This window comes from Panthera tigris, chromosome B1 (assembly GCF_018350195.1).
Source record: "Panthera tigris isolate Pti1 chromosome B1, P.tigris_Pti1_mat1.1, whole genome shotgun sequence".
NCBI classification, from domain to species: domain Eukaryota; kingdom Metazoa; phylum Chordata; class Mammalia; order Carnivora; family Felidae; genus Panthera; species Panthera tigris.
Window position 1 is genome coordinate 43,100,985 of NC_056663.1, and position 17,320 is coordinate 43,118,304.

Sequence of the window (17,320 nt, forward strand, 5' to 3'; positions counted from 1 at the left end):
GAGGAGCAAGTCTGTCTTCCCCAAAGGACAATGATATATCCCAGATCCCAAATTACATGAGGCCACAGAATTCTCACCTAGAGACACAACAGTTATCTATGACCAGAAACACAGTTGGAGCAATTCCCTGGAGATGGAATGGATGTTAGTGTCTATCTGGGGGTTTGTTCTGGGGCTGGCCTTACCTGGCAACATTTCCTCTCAATATCCCTAAGCCTGGAAGGGATAGGGCAGGGAATCACGGGCAGTTGGGAGAGGTGTGGACTGTGGGGTGTCCTCAGTGAATAAGGAATGTTCACATCTGGGGATGTGACAACTTCTCTGGTTCAAAAGTTGCTTATTTTCCCATAAAGGATCACAACATGTAGAAGAATCAATAGACACAAACCTACATACTTTCACTCTCAGGATTTATTTTTGTTTGTGAAGTTGAAAAGCTTTAAGCCATGACAAAAGGAGAGAATAGGTTTTTTTTTTTCTTTCATTCTTGAATCAGGTCAATTAATGGTTAGCATCTTGGTAATATCCTTTTTCCAACCTATGGCTTTTTGACATTGTTTAGTCGCTGTTGTAAAACAAATATAGAAAGAGATATGCTAAATTTTAATTGTTAATAAAAGTGATCTCATTTTACTAGACAACTAGAGGTATAGCAAATCATTGGTATATGAGACACTGATTATAGTGTCACAATCTAGGCCTGTGTTTCACGAAATGTGTAAACCCGTTTTTTTTTCTAAGTTGTCTGTGATAGCCACAGTAAAAGGAAATATTAAAAGTCATATTCACAAGCATTATATTTACACAGTTTCTACACTTCACATGGATAAAAGAAAGTCACCAGCAAGGAAACAGAGAGGAAAAGAACAGTAGAATATGTGAAGAAATAAGTAACTACTAATTTGTCTATTTTTATCTTCAGAGGAAGAGTATTTCAAGAAATCCTCCGTGCCTTTCCAACAGGTGACCCATATACATACAGTCGGAGTTGATTCACTAGCCTCCAGTTCTCACTGAGTCTGAGTTTTTCCCTAAATATGTAAAAAAGCCAACCATATCATGCTGAATCCCTCCCTTACTACTTCAAAAATACTTTAACTATATGAGAAATACTTTCTCGTGTGTGAGAAAACATGCTCCTCATCATGGCATGCCAAACATTTGTCTTGGTTCACAATTATCCATGTAGATTTTCTCTTGCAACGTTCATAAATTTTAATATAAATTTTAAAATGTAATAAGAGCATAAATTTGAAAACAGGTCTGTGTTTACATTTAACCTTGCTTATCTTGCTGCTTTATCAATAAACGTTATTTAAGCACATTTTCTTACACTTTATATTGAAACTGCCAGTTCATTCTGTTGGTATCCTTCAAAATTTATTCCTAAAACCATCTTCACTACCCCTGGTCTGAGGTACCATCCTTTCCCTCCTGGATTATTGCAGTAGTTTCGCCACCAACTGGTTTCTCCACTTCTCCTCTTGCCACCATACAAACTATTTCCAACAAATCAGTCTTTTTTTAATTTATTTATTTTAACAAACCAGCCTTTTAAAGTGGAAGTCTTGAACATTAATCTTCCAATGATTTCCTCTCAGAATAAAACACAGCCCTCAACACTTCTCACAGCCTACAAGAGTTTTACTGTCTGAACTACTCACTACCACAGTCCCCTTGCTAACTCTGCTCCAGCTAAACTGACATCACTGTTAATCATCAAACATTTCTGACTTATTTTTTCATTGGATCATTCACATGCTTGGAAAGCTCCTGCCTAGATATATGCATGGTGACCTCTGCCAGCTCTATGCCTCTGTAAGGAGTTGATTTATAGCCGGAATGGAAAAGCTCTATCTTTATCTCTAGGAAAGCCTGGATGCTTGGTTTCACTTTTTGCCAAGACATTGGCAGTGGAATTTATAATGGGCTGTTTAAAATTTAAAGGAACCTTGAGGCCTTGTGCATGAGATATCTCTCCGGTGCCCATTTTTGCCCGCACTCTCTCTTGCACTGTATCCTTTACATTTAAATAAAAGTCCCATGTGAACTGAACCTGGGAATTCAAGTACCTCCTTTTCAATAAATAAAATGAGTCAATACTTGCAACTTCCTCCAATACTTTGTTTACACATCTCTTGCTGAATAAGGCCCACTCAATTATATTTAAAACCAATATCCACCTCCTCCCTCACCACCAACTCTCCCAACTCTCCCTACTGAGAAATAAGACTATTTTACATGGAGGATAGTATTAGTGTTTTGTTTGTTTGTTTGTTTGTTTGTTTTGGTGGCAGATAGGGAAACAGAGATCCATTGACTTAACTCTCCATCAAAGTCAGATAAGGAGGAATGGCTGATTAGTAATTGGATGAACTCTTGTTTTCATTCATGGTTGAATTTTTAATTCTTCCATTTACTCCCAGTGATAAGTTTAAAATGTAAAATATTATGATTTCTTTATGTATATGACTTATACATTTGAATATATACATACATATTCAGATATGTCAGACATATTCAGATACATCTGTATATATATATGTATATACACATACAGAAAATATATAGATAGATATATTGAATCTATACAAATGCCAATGTTACCCCTTCTCATAGTAAAGAATTTGTCTCTCTTTTCTGGAGGGACAATGCATTTATCATTTTGCCTGACATCTAATTGGTCCTCAATAAATGTAAATTTCATTTCCCTTCAACAGGCATACCTCATGCTACATGTGTCAAAATTGTGTGTGTGTGTGTGTGTGTGTGTGTGTGTTGTTGTTGTTTCTTTTGTTTTGTTTTGGGGGGTTTTTTTGAGAGTGAGAGAATGCACAAGCAAGGGAGGGGCAGAGGGAGGAGAAAGAAAATCTCAAGCAGACTCTACTCCCAGACCAGAGCCTGAAGTAGGGCTCAATCTCACGACCATGAGATCACGACCTGAGCTGAAATCAAGAGTTGGACACTTAATTGACTAAGCCACCCAGATGTCCCCAGATGTTGAGTTCTTTAAGAGTTAATCCTTGGAGTCTGGTTGTCTTAAATGAAACTCCAGCTTCAAAATTTACTAAAATTCTGTACACATGGATAATTATTTAAATTTTTCATGTTTGTTTCCTCATTTCTAAAATACGGCTAACAATAACTTTGGAGGCTTAGTGAGGAAAAAATATAAATGCTGGGAGTCAATCTGTGTAAATCTATCAAATTAGAACCTTAAATGTGGGAGCAGGATGCATGATGGCTCATAAATATTTTAAGAACATATTTAAAATCTCTTTAAAGTCATTTCTTATTACCAAAATGTTGGTTAATAAATCTCTGGCTAATATTAGTTAACATTAAATATTTATAAGTTAATATAAAACAAAATTATTAAATGTTTTTAGTCTTTTTTTAGTATATGATATTGATAAATAGCAATCACGATGAAGGAATATGGAATAATAGTTTTTTTACACTGAGGTATTGTTAAATTTTTAAAACTATTTTATGAATTATATCATTTTCAATAATTTTATTCCTTCAATTTACCTTTAACTTGATGACTGGTTGCTGTTACTATGGTTGTCTTCTGATATAGATCTGTGAAAAAGAAATAGCATTAATTAGGGTTAGAAACCATTGTAATTTTATGTTTTTCTCTCTTTTTGAAGTATAGTTGACACACAACGTTACATTAATTTTAGGTGTACAACTTAGTGACTTGACAAGTGTATACGTTACGCTATGTTCACCACAAGTGCGCCTACCATCTGTCCTAGTACAGCACTATTACAATGTCAGTGACTATATTTTCTATGCTGTGTCTTTTATTACCATGACTTATTCATGCCATTAGTAAAAGTCTACATCTTCTCTCCCATTTACCCATTTTCTCCAACCCTTCAACTCCACTCCCCTCTGGCAACCATCAATTTGTTCTTTGTATTTATAGGTCTGATTCTGCTTTCTGTTTGTTTATTCATTATTTTTTCCACTTATAAGTGGACTCATGAAATTTGTCTTCTCAGTCTGACTTATTTCATTTAGTGTAATATCTTCTAGGTATTTTCTTTTTAGTTTTACTGTTTTCCACAATACCTGCACCTATTTACATTCCCACCAAGAATGCACAAGGTTTGTTTTTTTCTTTCTCTACATATTTGCCAACACTTGTCATTTCTTGTTTTTTTGTTTTGTTTTATTTTGTTTTGTTTTGATTCTAGCCATTATGACAGGTGTAAGGCCATATCTCATTGTGGTTTTGATTTACATTTCCCTAATGATTAGTGATGTTGAACATCTTTTCATTTGTCTGTTTACTATCTGTATATTTTCTTTGGAAAAATATCTATTCAGGTTCTCTGCCCATATTTTAATCAGATTATTTGTGGGGTTTTTTGGTATTCAATTGTATAAATTCTTTATGTATTTTAGATATTAATCACTTATCTAATATATCACTTAGAAATGTCTTCTCCCATTCAATAGGTTGCTTTTTTGTTTTCTTGATGGTTTCTGTCACTGTGCATATGCTTATTTTGGTGTAGTCTCAATAGTTTATTCTTGCTTTTATTTCCTTTGTCTGAGGAGACATATCTAGAAAAATGTTACTACGATCAATGTCAAAGAAATTACTGCCTATGTTTTCTTGTAGGATTTTTATGGTTTCAGGTCTCATATTTAGGTCTTTAATCCCTTTTATTTTTTGTGCATTGTATAAGAAAGTGGTCTGGTTTTATTCTTTAACATGTAGCTGTCCAGTTTCTCCAGCACCATTTGTTGCAGAGACTTTTTCTCATTGCATATTCTAAGAGACTCCTTGGTTACAGATTAATTGTCCATATAATCATGGGTTTATTTCTGTGCTCTTTATTTTGTTCCATTGATTGATGTGTCTATTTTTGTGATAACACCATACTGTTTTGATTACTACAGCTTTGTAGTATATCTTGAAATCTGGGATCGTGATACCTCTAGCATTGTTCTTCTTTCTCAAGATTGATTTGACTATTTGTGGTCTTTGGTGGTCCTATAAAAATTTTAGTGTTTGTTCTAGTTCTGTAAAAAATGCCACTGGTAATTTGATCGGGATTGTATTTAACCTGTAGTCAGCTTTGGGTAGTATGGATATTTTAACAATATTAATTCTTCCAATCCATGTGCACAAAATATCTTTCCATTTGTGTCATTTTCAATTTATTTCATCAATGTCTTTTAGTTTTCAGAGTAAAGTTCTTTCACTTCTTTGGTTTGGTTTATTCCTAGGTATTTTATTCTTTTTGTTCCAATTGCATATGGAGTTATTTCCTTAATTTCTCTTTCTGCTACTTCATTATTATTGTATATAACCACAACTGATTTGTGTATATTAATTTTGTATACTTCAACTTTGCTGAATTCATTTATTAGTTATAACAATTTTTTGGTTTAGTCTTTAGGCTTTTCCATATATGGTACCCTGCCATTTGCAAAGAGTGACAATTTTACTTTTTCCTTACTAATTTGGATTAACAACTTTTTTGTTGCTGTTGTCTAATTGCTATGGCTAGGACTTCCAGTACTATGTTGACAAAAGTGGCAAAAGTGGATGCCTTGTTGCTAAGCTTAGAGGAAAAGTTCTCAAAGTTTCATCTTTGAGTATGATATTAGGCGTGGGTTTTTCATATATGGTCTATGTTGAGGTATGTTTCCTATAAATCCACTATCTTAAGAGGTTTTTTTGATGGAAGCCTTATATCATTATTTTATCTTTATTTTCACAAGTGAGAAACAGAGACATTTTCCTTTCACATAGAATAATGAGACACATTTATCTTTACTTCTGCATTCCTTTTTCCTGAATATCCATGGAGCAAAACTGTGACTTGTGTTGGTGATATGGTAAAGAAAAAATCTGTGTGTAAGTGAAATAAGAGAAAAACAACTACCATACAATCTCGCTTATGTGTGGAATCAAATTTAAAAAAAAAAGACAAAACAAAACAAAAGCAAGCCCATAGATAATCAGAATAAATTGGTGATTACCAAAGTTGGGGTTGTGGGATAAGTAAATGAGTGAGGGGGGGAAAAGGTAGAAACTTCCCAGTTATAAAATAAATCATGAATATATAATGTATAACATGGTGATAATAATAATAAAGTATTCCATATTTGAAACTTGCCAAGACAATAGATCTTAAGTCTTCATCACAAGAAAATAAAATTTTGTAACCATGTATGGTGACAGATATTAACTAGATTTATTTTGGTGTCCATTTCAAGTAACTTATTTTTAATTTTAGAAACAGATGAGCAATATTAAATAAGTGTAATGGGCATTGTCATCTGTATTCTCCTTTTCCTATCATGTTTTTTCAACATTTTTCTCACCTTCTACCTCTTTAATTCACAAAATTTCCTTCTCTATCTCTATTAATCTCCTTGGCACAGGTGAATGTCAATGTCAAAAAAAAAAAGGAAAAAAATGAGATTGGTTAGGGAGTAGAAAAGCAAGTATAGCAAACATGGCTTTCTCTACCTCTCTAGCTCTATTAGTCTCTAACTCTATTAATCTTCTTGACACAACTGAATGTCTACGCCAAAAAAAAAACAAAATCAAAAAACAAAAGGAGGTTGCTTAGGTAGTAGACAAGCATGTGTAGCAAACATGGCTTTCAATTTGAGAGGCACTGTGAATTTACTAAGTACCTTTGGTTATTTCTGGACCTATAAGAAAAGGAATGACTACTTGAAATCTGAAAAACTGTGGTATATAACAAGCCTCAATATTTATAAATCCTAACCAAATTCATCCAAGATCCAAATTCAACACTTTTAAGGGCTACTTACTGTATTCTGAGTTACATTTTAGTTATTCCCCAAATGGATTTTAATATTAATTTTTAAAAATAATAGATTTACTTACTCTCCACTTACTGTTTCCACTCTGTTCCAAAATCTTATTTTATTCCATTTAAGAGCAATAATGGCAATTAAAATAAGGAAAGGTAGAAAAATGTAGAAACTGATTAAGAGGCCATTTTTTTCAGGAGCAGCATGTCGTTTTGCAGGTATGTTTTGACCTTTCTCTGAAAACACGAGAATATATTTTAACATTTTCAAAACTGATACTCAAAGTTTATTAGTAATTTCAATTATAAAAATTTTGGATTCAAATAATACAGTCATAGAATAAACAATATATATTTTAAAATGTTTTAAAAACTAAAAACATTTTTTAAATATTAAAAAAATAAAAATGTTTTCCAATATTTTGTGACTATGCCCCAAAGTGGTTATATATTTTTAGAAGTTCAATATTAATATAAACTTGTATTTAATCTTTAGGTATATTTTTAATCTTTATGTGTTATATTTGAACATATTTTTCTATTATATTCCCTTTTATTAACTGCTACTTAAAACATATTAAACTGATATTAATATTTACTAAATTTTTAAATTTAAAAATTAGAGTAAGAGTGCCTGGGTGGCTCAGTCGGTTAAGCGTCTGACTTCAGCTCAGGTCATGATCTCGCAGTTTATGAGTTCAAGCCCCGCTTTGGGCTCTGTGCTGGCAGCTTGGAGCCTGGAGCCTGCTTCGGATTCTGTGTCTCCCTCTCTCTCTGCCCTTCCCCCACTTATGCTCTGTCTCTCTCTGTCTATCAAAAATAAATAAAATGTAAAAAAAAAATTAAAAATTACAGTAAAAAGAAAGAACTGTTAAAAATTTTTGATAAAAAAATGATTGCCATTACTGGTGCTTACTTTTATTTAAAAATTTTTTCTTCCCTTTTTATTTAATTTCCTTTTTTTACTTAAGTATAATCAACATATAGTGTTACATTACTTTCAAGTGTACAATATAACAGGTGGGTGCTGTTTCAGGGACATAGCTGGAGAGAGTAAGGTGTTAAGACTGATTGGATGTATACATGTCTGAATGCAATGAAGGCTTCCACATAAACTTTAAGATTTTGGTGGCCAGTGCAGAGATCTATTTGTCTTGTGACCATCAAGCAAGCCTCATAAGGAAGACTGTGGATGAAAGGCAAAGATACAACTTACAGCACTGCCTCATGGCCTCTGTGACTGAATCAGTATGTTGAATAACTGTAGAAATACTCAAGACTCCAGAGTTGCACCAAAGATGACTGGAAACCAATGTAAATAATTCGGGGGAGTGGCTGAAGGCAATGAAATGTGGAGGTGCTTCTACAACTGCAGAGTTTCCTCTAAAGAACAAAAAAACCAGGACCAACATGGTGGAGAAGTAGGGGGACCCATACTTCCCACATCTTTCAAAGAAAGAAGTGCAGAAGCCAAAGGACTTTTAACCCCAGAGCCTTGGAGGAAAAGAGACTGAATCTTACTGGAGGAAAATGGGAAAACTGGAGAAAAGGGCTACTCCAAGGAACAAATCAAAGCACACTTGGTGGAGGGTCCAAAATATCACTATGAGTAGGGTAATAAAATAACCAAAGTCACAAAAAGAGAACAAGTAACAATCTCCAAAGAAAACACCTCCTGAAGGGCCAGGCCCTGGATAGTGTATGACCGTCCTATAATATAGCAGTGGTCGCAGGTACAGAGCACACAACAAGTTTTTAAAACGCATGAGGGGCAGAAAACTAGCCAAAATGACTAAATGGAAGAATTCTCCTCAAAAGAAATTCCAGGAAGTAGAGACAGCTAACGATTTGATCAAAAACGATTTAAGCAACATAACTGAACAAGAATTTAGAATAATAGTCATAAAATTAACTGCTAGGCTCGAAAAAAGCATAGAGGATAGCAGAGAATATATTGCTACAGAGATCAAGCGACTAAAAAAATAGTCATGATGAATTAAAAATATGCTATAAATGAAGTGCAAAATAAAATGGAGGCAACCACAGCATGGATTGAAAAGGCAGAGGGGAGAATAGGTGAATTAAAAGATAAAATTATGGAAAAAGAAGAAGCTGAGAAAAAGAGAGACAAAAAAAATCCAGGAGTATGAAGGGAGAATTGGAGAACTAAGTGACGCAATCAACAGAACAATGTCCATATCATAGGAATTCCAGAAAAATAAGACAGAGAGAAAGGGGCTGAAGGTGTACTTGAACAAATCATAGCTGAGAATTTCCCTGATCTGGGGAAGGAAACAGGCATTGAAATCCAAGAGGCACAGAGAACTCCCTTCAGACGTAACTTGAATTGATCTTCATATCATAGTGAAACTGGCAAAATACAAGAATAAAGAGAGAATTCTGAAACCAGCTAGGGATAAACGGATCTTAACAATCTTCATGTGATGAACAGGAAAAATATGCAGCCAAGAATCCTTTATTCAGCAAGTCTGTCTTTCAGAATAGAAGGAGAGATAAAGGTTTTTCCAAACAAACAAAAACTGCAGGAATTCATCACCACTAAACCAGCCTTCCAAGAGATCCTAAGGGGGACTCTGTGAGTGAAATGTTGCAAGGATCACAAAGTACCAAAGACATCACTAACAAGCATGAAACCTACAGATATAACAATGACTCTAAACCCATATTTTTCAATAATAACACTGAATGTAAATGTACTAAATGCTCCAATCTAAAGACATAGGGTATCAGAATGAATTAAAAAAAAAAAAACAAGACCCATCGATTTGCTGTCTACAAGAGACTCATTTTAGACCTGAGGACACCTTCAGATTGAATGTGAGGGGATGGAGGGAACTATCTATCATGCTACTGGAAGTCAAAAGAAAGCTGGAGTAGCCATACTTATTCAGACACACTAGACTTTAAATTAAAGGCTGTAACAAGAGATGAAGAAAGGTATTATATAATCATTACAGGGTCTATCCATCAGAAAGAGCTAACGATTATAAATGTCTATACACCGAATACAGGAGCCCCCAAAAACATAAAACAACTAATCACAAACATAAGCAACTTTATTGATTAGAATGTGGTAATTGCAGGGGACTTTAATACTCCACTTACAACAATGGATAGATCATCTAGACAGAGAATCCATAAAGAAACAAGGGCCCTGAATGATACATTGGACCAACGGACTTGACAGATATGTTTAGAACTCTGCATCCCAAAGCAACAGAATATATTTTCTCGAGTGTGCATGGAACATTCTCCAGGATAGATTACATACTGGGTCACAAAATAGTCCTTCATAAGTATGAAAGAATTGAGATCATACCATGCACAATTTCAGACCACAATGCTATGAAACTTGAAATCAACCACAGGAAAAGTCTGGAAAACCTCCAAAACCATGGAGTTTAAAAAAGCATCCTACTAAAGAATAAATGGGTCAATCAGGCAATTAGAGAAGAAATTTTTTTAAATCTGGAAACAAATGAAAATGAAAATACAACACCAAATGCTTTGGGATGCAGTGAAGGCAGTCCTGAGAAGAAAATACATTGCAATCCAGGCCTATCTCAAGAAACAAGAAAAATCCCAAATACAAACTCTAACAGCACACCTAAAGCAAATCGAGGCAGAATAGCAAAGACACCCCAAACCCAGCAGAAGAAGATAAATAATAAGGATCAGAGCAGAAATAAACAGTATAGAATCCAAGAACAGAAAAAAAAAAACAAAAAAAAAAACAGTAGAGCAGACCAAGGAAACCAAGAGTTGGTTTTTTGAAAAAATAAACAAAATTGACAAACCTCTAGCCAGGCTTCTCAAAAAGAAAAGGGAGGTGACCCAAATAGATAAAATCATGAATGAAAATGGAATTATTACAACCAATACCTCAGAAATACAATCAATTATCAGGGAATACTATGAAAAATTATATGCCAACAAACTGGACAACCTGGAAGAAATGGACAAATTCCTAAACACCCACACGTATCCGAAATCTATAAAGAGCTCACCAAACTCCATACCCGAAAAACAAATAACCCAGTGAAGAAATGGACAGAAAACATGAATAGACACTTCTCTAAAGAACACATCCGGATGGCCAACAGGCACATGAAAAGATGCTCAACGTCGCTCCTCATCAGGGAAATACAAATCAAAACCACACTCAGATATCACCTCACACCAGTCAGAGTGGCCAAAATGAACAAATCAGGAGACTATAGATGCTGGAGAGGATGTGGAGAAACGGGAACCCTCTTGCACTGTTGGTGGGAATGCAAACTGGTGCAGCCACTCTGGAAAACAGTGTGGAGGTTCCTCAAAATATTAAAAATAGACCTACCCTATGACCCAGCAATAGCAATGTTAAGAATTTACCCAAGGGACACAAGAGTACTGATGTACAGGGGCAATTGTACCCCAATGTTTATAGCAGCACTCTCGACAATAGCCAAATTATGGAAAGAGCCTAAATGTCCATCAACTGATGAATGAATAAAGAAATTGTGGTTTATATACACAATGGAGTACTACGTGGCAATGAGAAAGAATGAAATATGGCCCTTTGTAGCAACATGGATGGAACTGGAGAGTGTTATGCTAAGTGAAATAAGCCATACAGAGAAAGACAGATACCATATGTTTTCCCTCTTATGTGGATCCTGAGAAACTTAACAGAAACCCATGGGGGAGGGGAAGGGGGAAAAAAAGGAGATTAGAGTGGGAGAGAGCCAAAGCATAAGAGACTGTTAAAAACTGAGAACAAACTGAGGGTTGATGGGGGGTGGGAGGGAGAGGAGGGTGGGTGATGGGTATTGAGGAGGGCATCTTTTGGGATGAGCACTGGGTGTTGTTTGGAAACCAATTTGACAATAAACTTCACATATTGAAAAAAAATGAAAAGAATGTTTATTCTTCAGTTGGTGGGCTCACTACTAGATATGTCACTCAAGACAAGTGTCTTAAACATGTTCAAATATGGTGTTTTCTTGGTGATTAATTGATTGTTCCACTAGTTTCCACTGAGAAAAATGTGTTAAAATTTTCAATTATGATTGTGGATTTTCTTATTTCTCTATTTCACTAGTGCCTCCAGTGCTACCTTTTCAAAATAAAAATTTAACTTAAAAAAAAGCAAAAAAGAAATAAAAACCATCCAAATTGGCAAAGAAGTCATATACTAAAAACCCAGAGCTAATATCATCCTCAATGGGGAAAAACTGAGAGCTTTTCCTCTAAGGTCAGGAATAAGACAGGGATATCCACTCTCACCATTGTTATTTAACATAACTCTGGAAGTTCTAGCCTCAGCAATAAGACAACAAAAAGAAATAAAAGGCATACAAATCAACAAGGAAGAAGTCAAGCTTTCACCATTTGCAGACAACAAGATACTCTATGTAGAAAACATGAAAGACTGCACCCAAAAAAAAATGGCAGAACTGATATTTGAAATCAGCAAAGGTACAGGATAAAATCAATGTACAACAATTTATTGCATTTCTATACACCAATGATAAAGAAGCAGAAAGAGAAATCAGGGAATTTACAGTTTCACCAAGAGCCATAAGATACCTAGGAATAAAACTAACCAAAAAGGTAAAATACCTGTACCCTGAAAATTACAGAACACTTATGAAGTAATTTGAAGAGGATACAAAGAAAGGAACAACATTGCATGCTCATGGATTGGGAGAATATTGTTAAAATGTTTATACTACCCAAAGCAATATACACATTTAATGCAATCCCTATCAAAATAACAGCAGCATTTGTCACAGAGCTAGAACAAATAATCCTAAAATTTGTATGGAACCACGAAAGACCCTTAATAGCCAAAGTGATCCTGAAAAAGGAAAACAAATCTGGAGGCATCACAATTCAGGATTCAACTATATTACTAAGCTGTAATCATCAAGACCGTATGGTAACATCACAAAAAAAACCCAGAAATATAGATCAATGAAACATAAAAGAAAACCCAGAAAACCCATTTATACAGTCAACTTTGACAAAGCAGGAATGATTATCCAGTGAGGGGGAAAAAGTCTCTTCAACAAATGGTGTTAGGAAAATTGGATAACAACATGCTGTAGAATGAAACTAAACCAGTTGCTTAACCTTACACAAAAATAAATTCAAAATACATGATAGACTTAAATATGAGACAGGAAACCATCAAAATCCTAGTGGAGAACACAGGCAGCAATTTTTGACCTTGGCCGTAGCATCTTCTTACTAGACACGTCTCCTGAGGCAAGGGAAACAAAAGCAAAAAATGAACTCGGTCAAGATAATAGGCTTCTGCACAGTGAAACAAGCAATCAACAAAACTAAAAGGTAACCTTCGGTATGGGAAAACATGTTTGCAAACAACATTATCAGATAAAGGGTTAGTACCCAATGATTTTAATAACTTATCAAACTCAAGTCCCAAAAAACACATAATCCAGTTAAGAAATGGACAGAAAACATTTAGACATTTTTCCAAAAAAGACATCAAGATGGCCAATGGACACATGAAAAGATATTCAATATCACTCATCATCAGGGAAATATAATTCAAAGCCATGATGAGATAACACCTCACATCTGTCTGAATGGCAAAAATTAACAGCACAGGAAACAACAGATGCTGGCGAGGATGCAGAGAAAGATGAACACTCTTACACTGTTGGTAGGAATGCAAACTGGTGCAGCCACTCTAGAAAATAGTATGGACTTTTCTCAAAAAGTTAGATAGAATACCCTATGATCTAGCAATTGCACTACTAAGTATGTACCCAAAGATTACAAAAATACTGATTCAAAGGGGCACACGAACCCTGATGTTTATAGCAGCAGTGTTAATAATAGCCATATTATGGAAAGAGTTCAAATGTCCACTACTGATGAATGGATAAAGAAATTGTAGCACATATATTTGCAATTATATATATATATATATATATATATATATGTAAACATATATATGTATGTATATATGTATGTGTATGTATATATATTTAAACTCAGCTATCAAAAACTTTGCAACAACATGGATGGAGCTAGAGTGTGATATGCCTACCAAAATAAGACAGAGAAAGAAAAATACCTTATCATTTCACTCATATGTGGAATTTAAGAAACAAAACAGATGAACATAGGCAAAGGGGGCAGGGTATAAAGAGAGAGGCCAGTAAACTGTAAGAGACTCTGAAGTATAGAGAACAAACTGAAGGTTGATGGACAGGTAGTGGGTGGGGGGATGGGCTAAATGGGTGATGGGTATTAAGGAAGGCACTTGCGATGAGCACTGGGTTTTATATGTAAGTGATGAATCCCCAAATTCTGCTCCTGAAACCAATATTGGCCATATGTTAATTAACTATAATTTAAATAAAAATTTGAAAATAGAAAAAATTCTCAAATAAAGACCTTAACATTACACCTAAAAGAGCTAAAAAACAACAACGACAACAAACAAAACTTAAAACCATTAGAAGGAAGGAAATAATAAGGATTAAGGTAAAATAAATAACATAGAAAATAATACAATAGATTAATAAAACCAGAAGCTGAGGTTTTGAGAGAAATAAATATAATGGATAAACCTCTAGCCAGACTTTCAATAAGAAAAAAGAACCAAATAAACAAATGAGAAAGGACAAATAACAACCAACACCACAGAAATTCAAATAGTTATAAGAGAATATTATGAAAAACTACATGTCAACAAATTTAACAATGCAGAAGAAATGGATACGTTCCTAGAAACACATAAACTACCAAAAATGAAACAGGAAGAAATAGCATTTTTGAACAGACTAATTACTAGCAGAGAAATTGAATTAGTAATAAAAAACTCCCAACAGGGGTGCCTGGGTGGTTCAGTCAGTTAAGCATCCGACCTCAGCCCAGGTCATGATCTCACGGGTCGAGTTCGAACCCCACATGGGCTCTGCTGACAGCTCAGAGTCTGGAGCATGCTTCAGATTCTGTGTCTCCCTTTCTCTCTGCCCCTCCCCTACTCATGCTCTGCCTCTCAAAAATGAATAAATGTTAAAAAAAAATAAAGAAAAAAACTCCCAAAAAAGTCCAGGACCAGATGGATTCACATGTGAATTCTACCAAACATTTAAAGAGCAGTTAATATATATTTTTCTCAAACTGTTCCAAAAATCAGAAGAAGACAATCTTTCAAATTCATTCTATGAGGCCAGCATTGCCCTGAAACAAAAATCAGATAAAGGCACTACAAAAAAGATAACTACAGGCTAATCTCTGATGAACATAGATGCAAATATCCTCAACAAAGTACTAGAAACAGAATCCAACAATACATTAAAAAACCATTCACCAAGATCAACTGGGATTTATTCCTGGGCTACAGGGTGCAATATTTGCAAATCAATCAATGTGATACACCACATTAATAGAAGAAAAGAATCATATGATTCTCTCAGTAGATGCAGAAAAAGCATTTTACAAAGTACAACATACATTCTTAATAAAAATCCTAAACAAAGTAGGGATAGAAGGAACATAACTCAACATAATAAAGGTCATATACTAAAAACCTATAGCTAATCTCATCCTCAATGGGGGAAAGCTGAGAGCTTTTCCTGTATGGTCAGGAACAAGATAAGGATGTCCTCTCTCACCACTGCTATTTAACATAGTACTGGAAGTCCTACCCTCAGCAATCAGCAAAAAGAAATAAAAGGCATCCAAATCAGCAAGGAAGTCAAACTTTTACTACTTGCAAATGACATGATACACTGTATAGAAAACCTGAAACTACACCAAAAAAACTGCTAGAACTAATAAATGAAGTAAATAAAGTCACAAGATACAATACCAATCTCCATAAATCTGTTACATTTCTATATAACAATAATGAAGCAGAAGAAAGAGAAATTAAAAAACAATGCCATTTACAACTGTGCCAAATAATAATAAGATACCTCAGAATAAACTTAACCAAAGAGGTGAAAGACCTGTACTCTGAAAACTATAAAACATTGATGAAAAAAATTAAAGATGACACAAAGAAGTGGAAAGATACTCTATGTTCATGGATTCAAAGAACAAATATTTTTAAAATGTCTATACTAAACCAAGAAATCTACAATTTTAATGCAATCACTATCAAAATACAAACAGCATTTTTCACAGAGCTAGAACAAACAACATTAAAATTTGTATGGATCCACAAGACTCTGAATAGCAAAAGCAATCTTTAAAAAGAAAAGCAAAGCTGGAAGTATCACAATCCCTGACTTCAAATTATACTACAAAGCTATAGTAATCAGAACATTGTGGCACTCTTACAAAAACAGACACACAAATCATAGAACAGAATAGAAAACCCAGGCATGAACTCACAATTATATGATCAATTAATCTTTGACAAAGCAGGAAAGAATATCCAATGGGAAAAAGATATTCTTTTCAACAAATAATGTTGGGAAAACTGGACAGCTACATGCAAATGAATGAAACTGGACCACTTTCTTACACCACACAAAAATAAAATCAAAATAGATTAATGACCTAAATATGAGACATAAAACCATAAAAATTGTAAGAAAGAGCACAGGTAGTAATTACTGGGACAAGAGCAATTTTTTTTCTGGGTATGTCTTTTTTCTGGGTATGTCTCCCGAGACAAAGGAAGCAAAATCAAAAATAAATTATTGGGACTCCATCAGGTAAAAATATCGTACACAAGTGAAGGAAACAATCAACAAAACTACAAGGCAACCTACTGAAAGGGAGAAGAAATTTACAAATGACGTATCTGATGAAAAGTTAGTATCCAAAATCTATCAATAACTTATAAAACTCAACACCCTCCCAAAAAATAAAACTAGAAAATGGGCTGAAGAAATGAACAACACTTCTCTAAAGAAAACATCCAGATGGCCAACAGACACATGAAAAGATGCTCATAATCACTTACCATAAGGGAAATGCAAATTAAAACCACAATGAGGGGATCCTGGGTGGCTCCATCAGTTAAGTGTCAACTCTTGATTTTGGCTCAGGTCATGATCTCACAGTTCATGGGATCAAGCCCTGCATCAGGCCCTGTGCTTACAAAGCAGAGGCTGCTTGGAATTCTTTCTCTCCTTCTCTCTGTCCCTACCCCACTCACACTCTGTTTGTCAAAATAAATATTTTTTAAAAATAAAAATAAATAAAATAAAACCAAACTGAAATATCACTTGTCAGAATGGTAAAAATCAAAAACACAAGAAACAGGTGTTGACAAGGTCATGGAGAAAAAAATTTGGTGGGAATGAAAATTGGTACAGACACAGTGGAAAACAATATGGAGGCTCCTCAAAAAGTTAAAAATAGACCTTATGATCCAATAATTGCACTACTGTATATTTACCCAAAGAATAATAAAACAGTAATTCAAAGAGATAGCATGCACCCCTGTGTTTTTTGCAGCATTATTTACAATAGCCAAATTATGGAATTAGCCTAAGTGCCCATTT

At 34.5% G+C, this 17,320-nt stretch overlaps 1 protein-coding gene across 2 annotated transcripts in view; it reads right to left on the bottom strand.

The window, feature by feature from the left end:
• Nucleotides 1-393: 393 nt before the first annotated feature.
• LOC102960701 (A disintegrin and metallopeptidase domain 3-like) overlaps nt 394-17,320 on the bottom strand; it is a 124,200-nt gene continuing 107,273 nt past the window's right edge. For both annotated transcript variants that reach the window (XM_042983406.1, XM_042983405.1), the window contains exons 19-21: nt 6,890-7,052; nt 3,535-3,585; nt 394-565 (exon numbers count right to left, since the gene is read on the bottom strand). In XM_042983406.1, the coding sequence (XP_042839340.1) occupies nt 3,537-3,585; nt 6,890-7,052 (212 nt within the window). In that variant the 3' untranslated portion in view covers nt 394-565; nt 3,535-3,536. The remainder of the gene's footprint in view (nt 566-3,534; nt 3,586-6,889; nt 7,053-17,320) is intronic.